Source organism: Silurus aristotelis (genome assembly GCF_946808225.1).
Source record: "Silurus aristotelis genome assembly, chromosome: 24".
NCBI classification, from domain to species: domain Eukaryota; kingdom Metazoa; phylum Chordata; class Actinopteri; order Siluriformes; family Siluridae; genus Silurus; species Silurus aristotelis.
In genome coordinates this window covers 12,839,262-12,860,015 of record NC_139597.1, presented here as the reverse complement: position 1 = coordinate 12,860,015, position 20,754 = coordinate 12,839,262, and the positions used below count along the sequence as shown (strand labels likewise).

The following is a 20,754-nucleotide window of genomic DNA, read 5'->3' as shown; positions in this document are numbered from 1 at the left end:
GCAACTTTTCTAGTCCACCCCTAGAGGTTATCCAAGGTTAAAACTAACAAAAACAAAAACTAACATAAACAATATAAATAACCACCTGTGCAACTATACAAAATGGAAGACATCTATATATTTTGCCAATGTGTTAGTTTCAGTTCATTACCCTTTAAATGAACTATGGATAACCCAATGTTAGTGAATAAATAGTGTGCTTGCAATGCTGCTTTATAAAAAGTTTTAAAAACTCAAAACTATTTGTACAATAATCCTATCTTCTTTTTCAGGCTTTTAATGTAAAGTGGCAAACAAGTGAGTATAAGAAAGTGGAGAACTATGTGAAAGAAGTTGGTCTACTGAAAAAACCTCTCAGATGTATCTACAGAATACAGAACATTGACCTCTGGGAGCTGTATTGTAGGTAAGAACAATACCAGTGAATTTTAAATATAGTTATTTTTCACTTTCTGTTAGAACAGGTTAATCAAGGTCTTAGTTTACAAAAACTCCATGTTGTTGATTAACATAATTTAAGCCTTATTTATTAGCTTAACCTGTGTGGAGAAAATACAGCTCAATTTGATCGGAAGGTCGTGAGTTTAAATCTCTAAACCCCCAATCTGGTCCTTGAACAAAACCCTTAACTGCTCAAATGTATAAATAAGATTATGGTAATTCGCTCAGGATAAGGGTGTCTGCCATATATACAGTATATATATATATATATATATATATATATATATATATATATATATATATATATGTGTGTGTGTGTGTGTGTGTGTGTATATATATTTTTTTTTTCTTTTCTTTTTTTCCCTCTAGTGTGTAGAAACACTTTACAGTTAATCTATTTCCTGTTACCTTCATCAATATATTCTTTTGTCTGTAGGAAAAAAAAGCAGCTAATGAGGATAAAAGGCACGTCAGACATTAACGAAGAATGGCTCTTCCATGGCACAGGCAAAAACAATGTGCATAATATTTGCCTGTACAACTTTGACTGCAGAATATCTGAAAAGTTGAGAATACATGGTCACATCTTAGGCAAAGGTGAGCTGAGTTTTTATAATTTGTTGTCCTCACACTACATTCATTTATTTCAAAAAAGGTTGCATTTTCTTTTAGGTACATACTTTGCCAAACATGCAGCCTACGCGCACAAGTACAGCACGACTCAAAACCAGTATAACACCACACAAATAATGTTCCTTGCACGCGTGCTTGTTGGGAATTACACCGAAGGACAACCTGATCTGGTCAAACCTGATGATGACCAAATTGAAAATATACATGATAGCTGTGTTGATAATACACTATATCCTAGGATTTTTGTTGTATTTAATTCTAACCAAATATATCCTGAGTATGTGCTGGTGTATGGTGAATAAATGGGTGAAAAAATTTTTTTGTGGAAAACCGAGATATAGTACTGGTTGGTTGATTTTGGGATATAGAAGGTAGGGACAAAATTTGGTTTCAAAAAGAAGCAAGTTTAATAGTCTAGATAAATATGAATCATGTATGTCCTGTAGTGCATAGCTCATCAACTTTCTTTTACAAAGATTGATATAAGCACACTGAATAGAACATCAGTTACCTTAAATAAGCCTCATTTAACTTTTAATGCTTATGATTAGTGGGTAAAACCTTGAAATAAGAGGAAAATATTGCATGCATTTCTGTCCGTTTATCTTTTTAATCAAAACTTCCCTTTCTGACTGCTCTAGCTCTGGCTTACATAAGCCACAACAGAGGATCTTCTACAGAAGCCAAGCTGGTGCATAATTATAAACTTTAACTACAGCCTGCCGAGTTGTTAAAGTAGGGGTGATTCTTTTTCTTTCACAGCATTGATAGCTCTTGTATTTTTGCTTGCTTTATTTTGCTTACTTTCCCCTGGTGGTCTAGTGGTTAAGATGCAGCGCTCTCACCGCTGCGACCCGGGTTCGATCCCCGGTCAGGGAACCATCCCCAGCCACTCTTAGTGCCGGTCCCAAGCCCGGATAAATTGGGGAGGGTTGCGTTAGGAAGGGCATCCAGCGTAAAACATGTGCCAAATCAAACGTGCGGAGGATCCGCTGTGGCAACCCCTAACGGGAGAAGCCGAAAGAAAGTTTATTTTGCTTACTTTATTGTGTCCACATCTGGACTACAGTATTCCACAAAGTACAGGCCATTTAAAGTGAGTGCACTTTGTGACATTCTCTAGCAGTGCTTTATCCATGAGTTTATACATATTATATTGTTAAAACCTCAATCTTCATACACATCAGCACAATCCTTAATTAGAATATTCAGCATCCTAATTTAATCAAAGTAGTCCTCAATGTCAATGCCAGGGTTAAGCAAATCCTCCCCATATGAGGAAAGATCCATCTGGTTGAGAATGAGGTTCTCAAAGGTTTCTTCCAGGTCAGTGTCTCCGATAAGGATAGCTCCCACCATACGCCCTCGGCTCAACACCACCTTCACGTACTCCATGCCTTTAGTGCAGCGTACCAGCAGTTCATGATCTAAACCAAGGCCCTGTGCATTAAACTTGCCCAACAGCACCACCTGTAGGGGACACAACATAAAGATAACTCGGACAAACATCAATGTGCAAAGATCTTATAATTCTTCTTAATAAAATATGAATTTGGAAGCGAAACAGGTGACAGGAAGACAGTGGACGATGGATAGATAGAGATAGCAAAAGAGAGAAAGTAATTTGTGAGACCATTTAACTATTTAATAAATAACTCCGTATATACCACTATGTGCATATATTTTTTTCCACGAAGAAATTCAATTAACATAGTAAGAGATAATACATTATTAGATTAAGTGCTATCTGATCATCTCAAATTAATGATTTAAAACTGCTGACCCCTTCTTTTATTTGCAACTGATGTAAAAATGATCCTTCTGTGAGTACAAATGCAAGGGTGAAAGAAACAAGTAATTTACACTTGGAGAAAATAATATAGGGATATATACAAACACAGCAAAGAACCTCTTTGCTAATCTCACTAATAGACCAGCAGTGGGACACGAGAAATTCAAACACTTGTATGAAATTCCCTAGCTAACTGAAGCCACATAAAATACTGCAGTATTAATGTATGGGGCAGGGATATTCCTCTTGATAAGTAAATCACAGTTTCTTAGTATTTTAGTCCACTAATTTCCAGGGAATTGACAAGTCAGGCAAAATTGCAATGTGATGCCCAATTATGGCAACCATGGAGTGATTTCTACATGAAAAACATTAAAAAGAATAATGACTGAGAAACAGGAAATAGATTGAAAATTAAGAGTGCCAAGAGACAAAGAGAGGAGAGAATAGAACGTGAGCACTAATCACCTTGTAGTTGAAGAACTTGGTGATGTGTGAAAAGAGCTCGAAGCAGAAGTCAAGCTCAATTGCCTCCTCCTGCGTGTGGGCTGCTATGCAGCGTGCAGCGTAGAAGCCCATCTGACGAGCCTGAGTCCACAAGCGCATCTGCCACAAGGGGGCACAGCAGACACAGTGAATGTGAGACTCAATATTTCCAAAAAAAAATTAGTTTAGATTTGAACATAAATGTGCTGGTGATTTGACTTTATTATGGCCAGCAAATGGAATATATGCCTCAGATATTAAAAGAGTAACACATTTATTAAAAAAAAACATTTAGGTTTTGTGTTTTTGTTCAAATATTCCTCAAAAGGAAGTCAAATAGAACTTCCTATAAAAAAACACATCTTGGATAACAAAACACAGGAAGTAAAAGTTTGCATTTATGAATGAGTTCATGAATAAACCTGCTGCCAGAGGGGACTAGGCTCCCAGCCTGCACTGCACACGTCTCCAGCTGCATACACATCCGGTTCAGATGTCCGCATGTGTTCATCAACCCTAAGGCCATGATCCTCTGCCAGGTCAAACTGTATTTAATGATCATTTTAAAAAGTCTTTTAAATTTTCAAACACAATTTTTTTTTTTTTTTTTATTAATGGAGAAAAATACACTTTACATCAGCCTGATAATGTTTAATAATCACACACCAGACACACACACACACACACCATATACTGTAGATAACAGATAATCAGCAATATTACATATACAATATATATATATATATATATATATATATATATATATATATATATATATATATATATATTTTAGGGGTGTAACGGTACATGTATTTGTACCGGGGTACAGGGCTTTCGGTTCGGTACACAATTCTGCATATTGAGGTAATAAATGAAGACATTCGTTAAAGTATGCTGCAATAAATAGAACAGTTAAGTAGATCATATCTTTAGAAAATTTAATATCTAAATGTAAAACACACACACTTACATACACATCTGTATTTCCCAAATGGGGACCAATCTATTGCATTAATTTCATTTATTCTATTTTTATAAAATATTATATATTATTTAACCAAGCAGGCATTTTATTTAAAATTGTTTATAAAAATGTAAACTGTTCAAATCCTAATCACAAATATTAATAATAATGCGTTAATAAAAAAATGACAAGCAATTTTATGTTTTGCACCTTCACACCCCTAATACATATATATATATAAATAAATAAAACTAACTGGGCATTTTAGTACTTACATTGTTACCCTGAAGAAAAGGTTTACTATTTGGGATCACCCCTGTAGCACTGACTACAAAGTCACAGCCATATACCTTCCCGTTGGTTAACTGTACATAAACTGGCCACACGCCTAAGGAAAAAGAAAGAGAGTTCAAAGTCCCTACTTCCATGGAGTTTTTGTACTGTGATACACTTTAGTTTCAAAGAACAGTGTTACCTAATTCACCCTTCTGTAGATAGAGTGGTGAGCTCATGAAGTCCTGCTGGGAATGGATTGCTTCAATCTCACACTCATACTCTACATGCACATTGTGCGAAACCTGGGAGAAGAAAAAAAAATACGGCCTGGGGAAGTTGTTCTTGATACTTGTTAAAATGTATAGTGTTTCTATATGAGTAAGCACACTCACACACCTTCTCTGCTCCTCTTAGATTGATGTCTAGGTGCCAGTCTGGACCTAAGGCACTACCAAGATCTGCTGAAACTGGTGTGAAACAACACACATTAGAATAGTACATCATTCTAAATGCTTTAAACACTTCCAGCAGCAGTGGCAACAGTTACAAATAATGCTTTAGCTAATCTCAGAACAATGTCCCCATGACCCCCAAAGTAAATAGTTTTTTTACACACTGCTGATTCCAACGTTCCCTCAAGATATGTGCCTGAAAGTTCCTGTCTGATGTATGCTAATCTTTAGTGTACCTGTTTTAGGTTCTGGGGCTCTTTCAGTAGTGAAGCGTGTTCTCTTGCAGGGCAGTGTTTTCTCAGGTTTCTCCAACTGCAGTGAGGGGATGAGAAATTGAGCAGCTCCAGCATCAAAGAACGTATTCCCAATAGCCTTGTCCTTTATCACCCAGATCACCTCACAGCCCTCCACTTCATAGCTACACACAGAAACACAATGATGGCTGGTGTAGTAACAGATTCAACCACAAGAACACACTAGTTTGTTTCTCTGCTCTTACACACACATTTCCACCTTTTCTTTTATTAAGTAATGATTTGAATTTGATAGGATTCAGATATGAGCAGGGAACACCAAAAATGTAAAATGTCCAATGCAAGGGGAAATTTTCTAACAGAACTGGGAAACACTGGACAAGTCTGCTCAGATTTATGACATTGAATTAAAGCAAAAGATTCCAGATATACTGCACACACCTACATAATGTGTGCAATAGTCACACCATAACAAATTGGTTGCCACAATGGTAGACAGAGAGCACTGGGATCTATGATAATATATATATTTTCAAACAATTATCATTAGTTTATATTATTAATGTAGTTCAACATATATATACAATCTGGAAAAAAAAGCAGCTTACACCAATTCCAAAGCAATTCCTCCATTCCCAATGACTAGCATGCGTTTGGCTTTGCAAAGCTTCTTTTGAAAGTCCTGTAGAAAAAAAGTTCAACATTAAAGGGAGGGAAAATGTAAGTGCCTGTTTATCTGTGACCTTACAAGTAAATACACATTCATATAGGTTGGAAATACAGCTCAATGTTCTGGGATCGATGTTCTCAAACATAAAATCCATTTACCGTATTTTTCGGACTATAAGCCGCTACTTTTTTCCAATGCCTTGAACCCTGCGGCTTAAATAACGAAGTGGCTAATATGTGGATTTTTCCGGGGTTTTTCCCGGTTTCACAAGCTTCAAGATAAAAAACTGAACCCCGTAACATTAGACCAATGAAAATGCCGAACGAGTTCAGGTGAACCAATGAAACTCTTTATATTAAATGAGATGCGCTCCCACTGAATCGGTAAATATGGATAATGTTCCTCTGACGTTTGACCTGCCGCTCACTCGGACTGACTACAGGAAATGTGAATCGTTCGTCATGCTGAAAACATCCGGGCATGAAAAAACACACTTCACCTGTGTTCTGAGCTGCACGGCATCGGGAGAAAAGATTCACCGGTGGTGATTTTTAAACGCACGACGATGCCAAAAGAAATACTCTCGAGAAAAATTTTTGTGAAAGGAAGGAGGAAGACAGTGAACAATGACTTTCTTGGTAGGCTACTGTTTAGATACAAGCCGTGTAACAGACACTGTCTTTCATAAAGCCTGTGTAAAGTTCATTAGTTTCAATGTAGGAATCTGCGGCTTATAGACAGGTACGGCTTATTTATGTTCAAAATAAAAATCTTTGTCAAATTCAGTGTGCGGATTATATTTGGGTGCGCTTAATAGTCCGGAAATTACGGTATGTGATCTCTAAAGTTTAATTTTTAATTTATATTTAATTTAAATTTATAATTACTTATAATTTTTGCTTATTAATAAGTATTGTTATGACAGCCTCTTTCTTAAATATACATTTTTTAAAAGGTTTTTCACATAGTCAGCATTTCCGTTTAATAGATTGTTATAAAGTGCTGATAGCAGTCGCTTCTTTGTTAATTAAGGATACACGCAGAGGACACATTCTGGCCAATCAGAATTGAATTCCACAGTGCAGTGTAATCAAGAAAATATTTTACACAATCATAAAAACACTTTTTTTTATGATTTGTAGTATTTAGTTATGCATTGTGTATATTTATAGTAAATAAAATTCAATGTCATATCTATGTGTACAAAATCTCATTATGTCAGTGAAAATGGTAGTGAATATTTTTTTTCATTAGCAGTACCTGGGCACTGTCCGTGTCCCGTATACCTAGGACGTGAGGGTTCTCCTTGATGAGGAGTTTAGGTCTGGCACCGGTGCACACACACAGCTTCTCGTAACGGAACTTACGTTCATCCTCAGTCTGCAACACCTACACACAAGAACTCAATAACATTGCTAAGACGCTCAAGTGCTATGGGCGCACACACACACACACACACACACACACACACACACACACGCACAAGAATAATTTGACTCACATGCTGTTTTGCAAAGAGGGCTCTGACTGCTGAGTGAATAACCTTCAGGTTAGTATACTTCTTCTCTAAGATGCTGGATGGCTGTTCTTCTACATCAAAGTCCTCCAAGGTTTTGGACACCTTTGGGAAATGTTTTAAATCTTTATTATTCACATTCAGTGGTTTTCTGAGGAGTGGGTTGTGATTTGTGTGCAAGAAAAGCGCTATATATTTTGATTATTGACCTTTGTCCCATTGGCTTGTGGAATTGAATCATTAGGTATTCGTATAATGGAATGAGAAATAAATAAATAAACAAACATTATAGTGTGTGTTTGTTTTTGTTGTTTTGGGGGGATGATGTTGGTATGCAGTTGAAACTGAAAACTGCGATCACCATATGAACCCTAACGAAGCTTTAAATTTCAGGACTAAATCTCACCAGCTTTTGCTGAATGGAATAAAATACATGAAGCTTATCAATCAATTATCCATCTCAATCAAACATTAATGAATTGTCGGTAAAAATATCAGCAAAGTCCAAATGTCAGATGCAATAAACTGCAGTATGCAGCCGAGAGATCAGTTTGATCTTTATATTTTAACCATTCTTATGTCATTTGCAAAACCTTGAGCGATTGATTGATTGTGCTTGAATGGTTCCAACCTTACCATCCCTGATCATTATTATATCCATTAATATGTGTAAACAGGTTATCTAGCAATCATTATTAAATATATTTGGGACTTACAGTGTAACTAACTACAAATACAAACGAATTTAAACGTTCAGGTTTTTATGAAGTTAATTTCAGAGTCGGCATCTTCACAAAAGTTTCTTGCTAGAAAATTTTCCTGCCTTTTTTTTTATTTTTTATTTTTTTATTGTGACCAGTTTTGTTGAGAAATAACCTGTGTCTTGTTTGCTTCATAACATCAATGTTCCTGCACTTATTGTTTTGACTTCGCAAAACAGACCTGTCTTAAATTGGTCACAGTCTTCACCAGGGGAGCAGCGGTCAGAAGAGCGACTTCGTCTTCAGGAAACTGGAAGGCCAGCTGGAGAAAGGGGAAAAAAGGAGAATATATTAGACATGGCTGGATGAGAATAAACAACCACGGATGAGGATAAACAACAGATCACTATAAAGTTAAAGCTGATAGATTTACCTGCTCTGCACAAGTGACCCCTGAAATTCCTCCTCCTACAACCACGAATCTAAAGTGTTTCTCTGCTGGGGAGCTTCCTGCCATACCACTTAGGTCCACCTACACATATTTATACAACACACAAACACACACAGATAGAGAGAGATAATTATAATTTTACTGATTCATATAAATTTATATATATAAATTAGTGGCTCTAAAAGTACAGATGTAAATAAAAACTATACATTTAGCTTCTACTATACAAAACAAAACAGACAAGACAAGATAATACAGACAATGTGAGACGATATAGACAGTATGAGTATTAAATAAGGATACAGATTATATAACAGATCAAGTATTGTACATAAAGTGCGAGTGCATGGTAGTGCAAATGACAGCATTGTGTGTCAGGTATAATAAAGAGTTTACTATAGAACTTTGTACAATATATAGCAGCCATAGTGTGTGTAAAAAAATAAAAAAATAAATATATATATATATATATATATATACACACAGTACAGACCAAAAGTTTGGACACACCTTCTCATTCAAAGAGTTTTCTTTATTTTCATGACTATGAAAATTGTAGAGTCACACTGAAGGCATCAAGGGCTATTTGACCAAGAAGGAGAGTGATGGGGTGCTGTGCCAGATGACCTGGCCTCCACAGTCACCGGACCTGAAAACCCAATCGAGATGGTTTAGGGGTGAGCTGGACCGCAGAGTGAAGGCAAAAGGGCCAACAAGTGCCAAGCATCTCTCGGGGAACTCCTTCAAGACTGTTGGAAGACCATTTCAGGTGACTACCTCTTGAAGCTCATCAAGAGAATGCCAAGAGTGTGCAAAGCAGTAATCAAAGCAAAAGGTGGCTACTTTGAAGAACCTACAATATGACGTTTTTCAGTTGTTTCACACTTTTTTGTTTTGTATATAATTCCATATATAATTCCACATGTGTTAATTCATAGTTTTGATGCCTTCAGTGTGAATCTACAATTTTCATAGTCATGAAAATAAAGAAAACTCTTTGAATGAGAAGGTGTGTCCAAACTTTTGGTCTGTACTGTATATATATATATATATATATATATATATATATATATATATATATATATATATATATATATATATATATAAAATAGATGTTATATGGTATATATAATACATCTGTATATGGCGGTTGACCTCATTTGTTATTAAACCCAATTGTTTGCACTTTACATTTATTTAGACACAACTGTTTGTTGTTTACTGTTCAATATATAAAGGCAAATGACTGCCATTCGTGTACTAGTCGTCTGTATATAGTTCTTTTTGTTTACATACAATGTGACGATGACTTACTGTTCGCTGTTCACAAACCTGTATAGGAATCAGGCACGTATTGCTCCTAAACGTTACTACAGTAGATCCTGTGGTTAAATGCCAAACGGCTCAGTATATGACGCACAATATATCAGCCAGGGTGTAGACTTGATTCTCTTACAGTCTATTTTGTGCGCGTTTACAGGTAAGAGGAAGTTAAATCGCTTTCCAAAGCGTCCATAGTTTCCGCCTTCTTACATCAGCTAACTACGGCAGCCGACGAGGCTCTAAAAGTAAACGAGGCATTTATAAAAAGGAATTGAATTTAGAAATACAAAGTTCCCCTTTACATTTTTGAGCCGAGAAAGAAAGAAAGAACGATATTATATAAATCATTATATTGTTTTCCACAATCTTGAACGTTTTAAGGTCAACAAAATATTTAAAAAGAGCAGGGAACTAGGATATGGAATTCATTTACTTTTATATTAAAATTTCACAAACCAAAACCATTATTGACAATATATAATATCGCATATCACACAATTATTTAATTTATAAGTATTATATTATATGCCCCCACCCCAAATTGTACATATTTCCCATAAATGAATAATAAAAAAAAAAATTCAAGTTTGTTTAAATGAATTTATTCAAAATGAAATTGAGATTAGATTTATTTCGTGTCTTAACCCAAAATGTTTTTATAGAGCAGAATAAATAATATTGTAAGGGGTGGGAATTAAGCCCCTGAAACTACTGCACTGATTGATTTATGGGCTGGAGAACAAACTCAATAAACTTTCAAGAAAGAAAGATGGAGATGGACGAGACAGAGGCCAGTGATGCAGATCCAGCTGAAACGAAATGCTTTATTTTGCAGTGTAAGCTGTTTGCCCCAGGTGATTAAACTGGCAGCTTTTAAAAACTCGGTTAATAATACTAACATGTTTAGTTTACATAATCGTGGTACTGTTGCATTGTACCCTTGGTTACTCCAGGATTGGAAATTAACAGGGACTGGGGAGGGGATGTTAATGCACATAAGATAGCTCATTTACAAGTTTTACAATGTAAGTGTAAGTGTCATATGAACATACGTTTGCAGATTTTCAGCGACACTAACAAAACAAAAGAAGATCAGATAGTCTCAGTTTGGGCGGTGCACGTGTGACGTGTGGGGTCACGTGACTTTCAGGTGAGCAGTGCGGAGATCAGGTGAAGATGAATGGAGCAGACCGAAACTGAACTGGTAGCCAAAAAAAATAAATCCCGACCTCTGTTATATGCCAATATTTGAGCTTTAGGATTACCAACACTAAGCAGAGAGAGGAACCCAATTTAAGCATTACTGTATAACCAATCACACACTTTTGTTAATAATGCAGTGTCCAATCGAAGAGTTTTGATTAGTCGCCGCTCACCAGAGATGGCAAAAGTTCACCCATCCTTCACAAGTACAGATACATACGTTTTAAAAGTTGAAGTACTGACTACACTTTTTCACTAAAGTTTATATTATTCAAAAATCATTCAAAATTTTGTTATCTAATGATTGTATCCCGGCTGAACAACCACCATATAAAACATAAGCAGAGCAAAGATGATGATGATCAGGTGATCAGGAATGTCTCTGGTCTCAGTCATGTTTACATCACTGTCTTCTCCACGTTAGCCATATTTCTTGTTGCCTTCTGCCTTACTTGTTGTTAGCTTCGTATCCTAGCCTTCGTCTCTGGTGTCTTTGGTGTTTGGTGTGTTTGTCTGGTTCCTCACAAGGTTTCTTCCTCATAACATTTAAGGGAGTTTTTCCTTGCCACAGTCCCCATGGCTGTCTCATCAGGGATTAATGCACACCATTCACCTTAACTCTTAAAATTCTGTAAAGCGGCTTTGAGACAATGTTCGTTGTAAAAAGCGCTATAGAAATAAACTTGACTTGACTTGTGAGAGTTATAATTGTAGATTGGAAAATCCATGCAATGACAAGAAATATATTAATTGGCTGAAAACGGCACACGATGAGAAAAAAAAACATGTCACCAAATAGATTAAAACTAAAGTAATGAGCCTGGTTTGAAAATGTAAGAAGTAGAAATTACAAATATTTTGTGTAAAAAAAATTAGTGATTGAAACTAAAAAGTACTGATACCAGAAAGGTTTACTTAATTGCAGTAATGAAGTATTTGTACTTCATTAATTTCCTTTTCTCAATGTGCGATTTTTCATAATAAATAACTTCATAGGAAATTTCTTTTTTTGTTACTGTGAAAGTGCATAACACATTAGTCATGGACAGTAGTGGTATTTATTTATTTTTATTTATTTATTAACAATTTTGTTATTGCACTTCAAATTGTAAAGGTGTCCCTAGATTAAAACAAATAGTTTGAGATTTATTTCACCTACACTACACTACACTACACTACACTATTCTATTCTATTTACTTGAGTAGAATTATTTTATAATATTTTATTACTCTTTATTCCTCTAGTGGCCAACCTGTCTGAGGTTGTCTGAGCACCATACCATAGTAAAAAATTAGGCAAAAAAAAACGTAGGTTTGTGTGTTATATTGTCCACTTTCCTGTCAAACTGAAATCTATTCAAGTTAAACTGCAAAAATAATATATTCAAGTCACCTCTAATTATGCTATTTAAAGCTTTAGGGTCAAGGTGTTATACTGACTGGTTTCTTCTGTACATGTAATCTAAAATAAATAAAAAAATAGATCTGATGGCAATGCCTGCCAAGCATATTAATTTCCATGAAAAGCGTGTACACACTTTAACCTCTCAGACGCTCAGTGTAGATTCTCACGTCATCACAGCAGATCGCAAAAAAAATTAGATAAAATTATTCCCCACCTGCTATTATTCACAAATTTACTGTTAGACACTTGGATTCAAAGAGACACAGCATAACAGTAGGGTGGATTTCAGTGTACCTATGTCATAATAATTATACCATTTATCTCAACCAATCTGGATAAGTCATAACAAGAACGTCCATCAAATAAAGACATTTGTACCAGTTAACACAGAACAGAGAGAAATTCAACATCAGTGTTATTAAATCTTGAATTTTGCATTTGAAGGTTTGTGTGAAATTTATAACAGAAACATTCATCAGCTTCAGATTCGACCAGGACTGTTGCCAGAGTGGACAATTTGGTAGTGGTTTTATGGAACATGACCCAGCTCCACTATCCTGATTGATTCCTTACATTACCAACATTTACTGTGCTTCTTCTATTTCTGTCCTTTACGATTGTGGGCGGAGCAACACGACTCCTATGAGCAGCAGTTGTCCTACCAAGACAATGGACTCTAATTGACAAATGATGTTGTGATAGATATGAATGAACTCTGAGAATTAAATGACGGCTGCTTGACAACAAGTATGAGATGCAGGAGTAATGTAGATGTGGTGAATGTAAATGCACACAATTTCATTTTTTTTTTTTTCATCTTTCATTGATAATTTTTTTTAAGACTGTGTCTCTCAAGATAGAAATTTTTTTTAGCATATTATAAGGGTGATCTGTCTAAATAATTTTGTAGTGTTTTGCAGTGATGCTTCCCACTATGGGAAAAAATGCACCCAAACCAAAGATGTCAGCATAATGTCACAGCATCACCGAGCCCCTCTTTATTCCTTTCATTTGTATTGAACCTGTATATATGCATAAGAAAACAAAATCTGACGATTTTTATGCTTCTGGACATTTTCACCTCTTGCCATCATCTTATGATAAAGTGAGTTAAGGTCAGGTTTATATAAAGATTTGCTTTTTAGATGCACATTCTATACAGCTTATTTGTTAAATGTAGATTTTAAACTTACTAACTTACTAAGTTAAGGCTGTCTAACCATAATCATGAAGAGATCTAAGTCTGTAGATAAATGTAAAAAAAAAAAAAAAAAAAAAAAAAATTTAGATATATATATATCTTAATTTTTTTTTTTTTTTTTTTTTTTTTTACATTTATTATTCCAGTTGGTAAGGCATATATGTAAATATATATACAGGAAATAAACCTAAAGGTTCTAGGTTGTGTTAAAAATGTGAAGAAACTGTTGATAATGTACACTAAGGATGTATACATGCACTTTTATCATTTACATGTAAGAGGTGTGTAAGGCACAACATGTGTAGAGAAGGTGGAATATATGTACAGTATGGAATATGTACATTGTATATACAACTGTAAATACAATGTGCATATTATTTATATGTACAATATATTATATATGCTATGTGCAATAAAACATAAGCACATTTTACTCAAAGCGTTCCATGTTTATGCAATGTTGTAAATATTTTACAATATTGTTAATTATTCTGTTATCTTCTTATTTAAAATTCATTTTAGGGTTTTATGTTTAAAAAGTCTGAGAGTTGCCAATTTCATTGTATTGTATAAAATGACAGTATCGGAACCTACTGCTTACATACTTACTTATTTATTTACTTACTTACTTACTCCGTGATAAACATTAAGGCCATGCTTTTTTTTTTTGTAACAAATATAAGAGCAGCCAGAGTGTCTACAATTTTTGTTTAGTTTTTGAATTTTTTTATATAGTGATGTATATTCCACACACACTAGTATTAAAGTTATCTTTATTGAAATTGGTTTAATCTCAAGTTTAACAACTAAAACTAAATAGAAAACTTATGAATGAAAAACAGTTGCAATAATTATCCAAAACATTAATATGCAAATGAGTTTTAATGTGAGAGCCTGTGTTTATTGTATATATTGTATGCCTTATGTATAATTGTTTGTTAACCCCTAGTTTTTTACATGAATCAATCAAAAGGTCATGTAGAGGTCAACTACATTCTGCCTTTGTGACGTTTTAGTTTTTAATATACTGGAAAATATTATGTACACTTTTCCGTATTTATTAATGTTATTTCATAGCTTTATTCATTCATTCATCATTATTTAGAGTCTTAATACTGTGTAATACTGTAGTAATTCTAATATTGCATGATGTGTTTTAAAGCAAATTGCATTCATTTCTACGATACTATCTTACAGCTGCGCTGTACCAGACTAAACTCATTTCATCTCCAGGCCTGTTTCATAATATTACAGTATTCTGCTACACATTTTGCACTTTAAACATTAAACATCAAACATTTTGTTGCACTTTTTATGTTTTAAGAGGATTTAGAGCTACTGTTATTTTTTCTTAAAAGTAACGGTTTATTGTAGGATCAGATAAACAAGATCAGAGGTGAACTACTTTAATTACACAGAATAAAGCTCATTGATGACTAACACTTGAGGTGCAAAAAGAAAGTGACACAGTGTTGGTAAGCGTTCACTTCTCAACACATTCATGTAAACAAGGGCAAATTCAAGGGCCACGATACAGCAGCAGATACCTTTTTGAGATAATTGCAGACATAATATGTTTGCAGAATTTGCTCAACACTCATGCAATACTTAAGCAAGCTCTAAACCTACACACAAACACTTTTTTGTCCTCTCACACTAAACCCTCTCAACCATTGTTTTAGTTTGATTTATTCTAGTGTGAGAATCCATAAAAAAATTTAAGCACTTCTATACATTATTACAGGTTTGTTGTAAACGATGTAAATGTAAATAAAAGACCATATTTACAAACACTGACAGAAACTGTTGTTATTGATTCATGTTTGTTTATTTTGACCGATATTCTTTTCTAATATTTTGATCACATTTTTTATGCAATTAGTTTTTTATTATTACTATAATCACCTTGCACACAGAATTGTAATTTCAAGATTCTTTTATTACAAAATAAAAGAATAAAACACTTTATGAATTATAAATACATTATTGTTGTTCACATCGTGCGATTTTTACATTGTACTGTTTGCAGCAAGCGCACTGTTCGTAATGATTTTGTTGTTTTGTAACTAAAAGGCACAGACAGGAAAATAAAACCGTGAAATAACACTCTGAAGATGTGTCATCACCATTAGGATTTGTTACGATGGATGGGTATTGTATATTTACACAAGAGGAGACTAAAGAGGGAGTGAATTGGCTGATTGGAACACGTCCCTCTTGCCGTAGGTGTTCGCACCGATGTTAGTGGGGATGTAGACCGTGCCGACGGTGTTACTGGAGCGAATAAGGTAGTCGGCCAACCGCTGAGTCAAACATGTGGCCGTGTTGCATCTTCTTTTCTCTATGTGATGCTTTGGGCTGAATTGAAAAAAAAAAAAAAAAAAAAAAAAAAGATTTTTCAGGATAATCTGGAACTTGAGACTTTTATCAAAAAGAAAACTTTGAATCAAATTTTAAAGGATACTGTTATTTTTCAGTGTTTATTCAGTAAAAATTCTAATACGTTTCTGAATATTGTATTTTATTATTACAAATATGCTAATTTAACATACAGTGAATCTTATCAGTGATCATAGACAATCAAAACATCAATGAAAAATCATGTTTGTGAAAATTGCCAGTTTAGAGTGTTTACAGATGCACGATAGAATGGAAAACGCTTTCTCCACTCTTTTTTATGATATTAAACAAATTCAACTCTCTCAAGCACTTTATCTGTTTTATGCATCACTGGTCACATTCAGAGCCTTCACCATTTAGCTCAAGTACCTGTTGACTGTGTTGAGTTCCATCTCCGGTCGCATCTCTGCAAATTGAAGAAAAGGGTTCTTTAGCAAACCTGGGGCTGTCCATCTTTTCCCATCCAGCATTTCATCCACCTGTTCATTGGAGGAGATGGAAAACCTACAGTAGCCAAAAGACATTTCATAACAACAGTGTGATGAAATTATATACAATACACAAAAACAGACACATACATTACAGAGCATTGTACAGGGCATCTGCACTTCTAGATATGATAGAACATGATAAATGTTTTTTTTTTATGAATATGGATGGTATTATTTGCATTATTTTTTGTTCTAATGTTCATTGCATCATTTTGTAGCATTTGAGATATACTTGTACATATAAACAATTGTTTGAATAATAAATAACAAGGTTTTATTCATTCTTTTAAATGTCTTTTTAATTGGCTCCATCACTTCTAACAGACATCTAAAGTATTCATATTTTATCACAGAGTTTTGCACACAGGAACAATTATTCACATCAGTGCCATTTGCTCACCTGTTGTTTGGCGCCGTGGTCACACACTGCAACAGCACAAGTAGCAGAAGAAGCAGGGCAGGAAATTTTAGATGATACATGGCAGGATTCTGAAGAGCAGACAGAAATTACTGATAAAGAATAAATGTCTCATTCCAGTAGAATGGGACAAGTGATATACTCAAATCAAGCCTGTTTTTAAATATTAACATACTACATGTGTACTTTTGGAACAAACAACTAGCAAGCATCCAGAACTACACACTTTTAACTTTATAAAATGCAATACAGCAAAGTGCAAGTCAACTGGAATTACACAAATCATGCAGCCAATACAGAAAAAACAACAACAGTGTAAATATAAGCAGCCTGTGGAAATTGCACAGCTGTAAATCTTAAGTGGCAGCATAACTATTGAGCTGGATAAAATATGTATAAAATGTTGAAAAATCTAGACAAAGAAATCTTTCCCTATATTGACAAAAATGTCAATATATAAAAAAAAACCAACATATATAAACAAAAGAAAATACATAATAAAAACATTTATAAATTATAATGTTTTTGCACCATAAACTTATTGATAATTTCTCAAAACATATGGCAGTAGGATTAAAAAAACTCTAACAAAAATAATGTTTCAATTTCCTGAGCCTGACTAAACAATAAGAATTTTTGAAGAAGGAAAAACAAAAACACTTACCTCCTGTAGTTTAGAAGAAGGTGAGAGCAGCAGCAGGCGTTACTGGTGCTGTCACTAGTTTTCTCTAAGCCTGTTATAGGTTTCTCCCTCAACCACTTGTGACATCACACTTCTCCAAATATAGCGCTCAATTTCCAAGCCCACAGCACAGGTCAAAAAACATCCTCAAGCCCTCGTCATCCTGTTTGTCATCCTCATCGTCGATGGCAGTGATTTAACAACAGTGGGTTGTTCAGGTTTTGTATAAAGCTTTTCTGTTATAAAAGTTTCTTCAAATATAGAATTATGAATTAGGGACTAAATGTGTTCCTTCTTCGCTCTTAACTTTGCCTGCAATTGTTCTGTGCAGGAAATTGTTCTTACTTGCTCTGGATCACTCTTTATCTTGGTTTCCTTTAAAAATAGAAATAATCTGGTTCAACCAGGATTTGAAATAAACAAGTGTATGCTGAAAATCAGGGCTTAAAAAAAGGAATACTGTCCTCCAACATGAACCAGACTGCCTGATTAAACTTCTGAATTAAATTATGCTGACAAAAAAATTCTTACTTCAGAGCTTGTACGCATTAGCATTATAAGCATTAGAAAAAAGAAAAACGACTCTTGTCAATTTCAGTTTCATTTCAGTGTTGTAGACTTTTTTCCAGCAAAGACCAGGAGTCTTTTAGCAGTAGTCTTTATTGCAGACGGTCCTACGCATCAGATGGTTCTGCTTCTGCGCTGCATTCATCAAGTCCCACTTTAAGAACTAAGCAATGTGGTTTTATACACATTTTGGAGGGCAGTCCCTCTGAAGGAGAACAAAGCAATTCGGTGACAAGAAAAGAAAAAAAACATGCAGAGGAAGTAGCTGTCCTGGCTCAGATAACTATCTCTCTCTCAAACCACTTCATTATCATAGGAATATCAAAAGGTTTACACAGATTTGGCATTCTCTCAGTTTATTGGTTAAATCGTGAGCAAATGGTCACCAACACAGCAGGAGATGGAGACAAGGCGATACCTTGCCCCTTTGTTTCATCCAAAATGTATGTATGTATGTAAATATGTAATTTATACTGTTACTTCATTTGTTTCCTAAAGATGTATAACATGTATTATATGTATGTATAGTTCCCAATACAGAATAATAATAATTATAATAAAAAAAAAATTTATTTTAACAGTAACAGAGGCACTGAATTATACTGTAGATACTCGAAAGGCATAGAGAGGCAGAGACAGTAGAATTTTTATTATGTTTAATTATTTTAAGCTAACCTTTGTTTTAAATGTGTACAGTGAATTTCAAGTCAACTACAGTGCCTTGTAATTTATTTGTATACAGTCAGATCCCAACCTACGACCACTCGACTTACGACATTACGGAAATACGAGATCTTTTTTTATTTAATTATTTTATGTAAAAAAAAAAAAATGTGTTTACAGTGCCTCTTTATGGCTGCATCGGAACGCATCATAGAGTAGTCACTCTTCTCAACTAATGACCTGATGGACTTACAACCGATTTTTCGGCCCCTATCCACGTCGTCAGTTGGGGTCTACTTGTATATAGCAGAAAATAGCAGAAATAGAAAATAGTCAATACACATTAGAACTCATTTAATTTAACTTGCTTCTCCAGGGTTTTTAACTAACTTCAGAGGAGGAAGTTCAGGAAACATAATAAAGAATAGTTCTGAATAACATTTGATTTTCCCCTCACTATGGGCAGCTTCTATACTTTAATTTAATTAAAAATTTATTTTGGATAGTGCTTGTAACAATGGACATTGACTCAAAACAACTTTTCAGAGATTAAGCAGTTATAAAAGAATGTATAGGTTGTAATTGTCCCTAATGAGTGAGCCAGTGGCGACTGTGTCAAGGAAAAACTCCCTGAGATGGCATGGGGAAGAAACCTTAAGAGGAATTAGACTCAAAAGGGAACCCATTCTCATCTGGGTGACATCGAATGTCTATTTATACATGGACTACCTTAAAGAAATTCAGTAGACCAGACTAAAGGTTAATGCTATCAAAGATTAATGCTCTCATTAATCTAAAGATTAATGTCTACTATCAGACTAGAAACTAGTTACAGACTAAGCACACTTTGTCCAATAGAGAGAACAGAGGGCAGAACCGGTTGTTTAGTGTTTTTTTATTTGTACATAAATTATTCATATTTTCATTATCATGATATATTAGAAGTATTCACCATACACCCCATCATCATTAACCATGCCACTTCCCAAAGCAATACATTGTAGAATAGCTTCAGTTCAAGGGATACTGACCCAGCACTGCTGATGAGTTTCCCTCCCTCAATACCCAACCATGGAATCACTGGAAAGAAGACATCAAGGTCTAAAAGTTCTTTGACATGCTGACATGTTGGTCCACAGTGTACAAACTTCAGTTTATTTGTGTATATTCAATTAAATTTGAACCCAGTCTACTGCATTTTTGTCTAAAGTAATATATTAAATCAGAGCAAACTGGCTCACCATGTTCCTGAAGAAACTATGTATGCAATTTTACCCGGCATTGAAGCCTGAAATGTACGTCAATCCATTTTGACCACATGCAGGGTCCTACTGGTTTAGAGACAGTGTTACAGAAGGATAACAAACTTTGCTCTACGTTCACTGCATACACATATTACTATTTATTTATTATCTATATCTATATCTATATCTATCTATCTATCTATCTATCTATCTATCTATCTATCTATCTATCTATCTATCTATCTATCTATCTATATATCTATATATATAAATATATATATTGGTGTGTTTATAAAAATTTTATATTTAAAGATACATTTTATAAACATTAATAGCTTCTCGTTTTATCTAAAATATTTTAGCATCTGTGGTATGTATTTTCCAAATCTAATGTAAATTAAATGCAATCCGGTGAAACGTTTATTATTATTTTTTTAATACAAGTTTCTTTCAAAGTAAAATATATTAGAATTTATTTTTTACATTTATAATTTTTACACCAAACACCCATACTGTATTAT

The 20,754-nt window shown here is 34.4% G+C and overlaps 3 protein-coding genes across 4 annotated transcripts in view; 1 reads left to right on the top strand and 2 right to left on the bottom strand.

The window, feature by feature from the left end:
• LOC310719177 (protein mono-ADP-ribosyltransferase PARP11-like) overlaps positions 1–1,796 on the top strand; it is a 3,565-nt gene extending 1,769 nt beyond the window's left edge. Inside the window, exons 5-7 of the mRNA XM_083528636.1 lie at positions 273–406; positions 878–1,038; positions 1,114–1,796. Coding sequence (XP_083384762.1) covers positions 273–406; positions 878–1,038; positions 1,114–1,376 — 558 coding nt within the window. The 3' untranslated portion in view covers positions 1,377–1,796. The remainder of the gene's footprint in view (positions 1–272; positions 407–877; positions 1,039–1,113) is intronic.
• A 310-nt stretch (positions 1,797–2,106) lies between these two features.
• Positions 2,107–10,191, bottom strand: pyroxd1 (pyridine nucleotide-disulphide oxidoreductase domain 1). 2 transcript variants are annotated; one of them, XM_083528572.1, is made up of 13 exons: positions 9,951–10,191; positions 8,619–8,717; positions 8,427–8,507; positions 7,470–7,589; positions 7,229–7,357; positions 5,907–5,980; positions 5,281–5,462; positions 4,989–5,059; positions 4,792–4,894; positions 4,592–4,704; positions 3,775–3,897; positions 3,335–3,472; positions 2,107–2,544 (listed from the first exon to the last, which is right to left on the bottom strand). In XM_083528572.1, the coding sequence occupies exons 2-13, from the start codon at positions 8,700–8,702 to the stop codon at positions 2,296–2,298; spliced, it is 1,467 nt and encodes a 488-aa protein (XP_083384698.1). In that variant the 5' UTR covers positions 8,703–8,717; positions 9,951–10,191; the 3' UTR covers positions 2,107–2,295. The 2 variants fall into 2 exon arrangements, with proteins under 2 accessions (XP_083384698.1, XP_083384697.1); XM_083528571.1 differs by having other exon boundaries at positions 9,969–10,191.
• Positions 10,192–15,945: 5,754 nt separating this feature from the next.
• iapp (islet amyloid polypeptide) lies at positions 15,946–17,139 on the bottom strand (the record flags this gene model as incomplete). Its single annotated transcript, XM_083528908.1, has 3 exons — positions 15,946–16,126; positions 16,538–16,672; positions 17,060–17,139. The coding sequence occupies 3 exons, from the start codon at positions 17,137–17,139 to the stop codon at positions 15,946–15,948; spliced, it is 396 nt and encodes a 131-aa protein (XP_083385034.1).
• Positions 17,140–20,754: the final 3,615 nt, after the last annotated feature.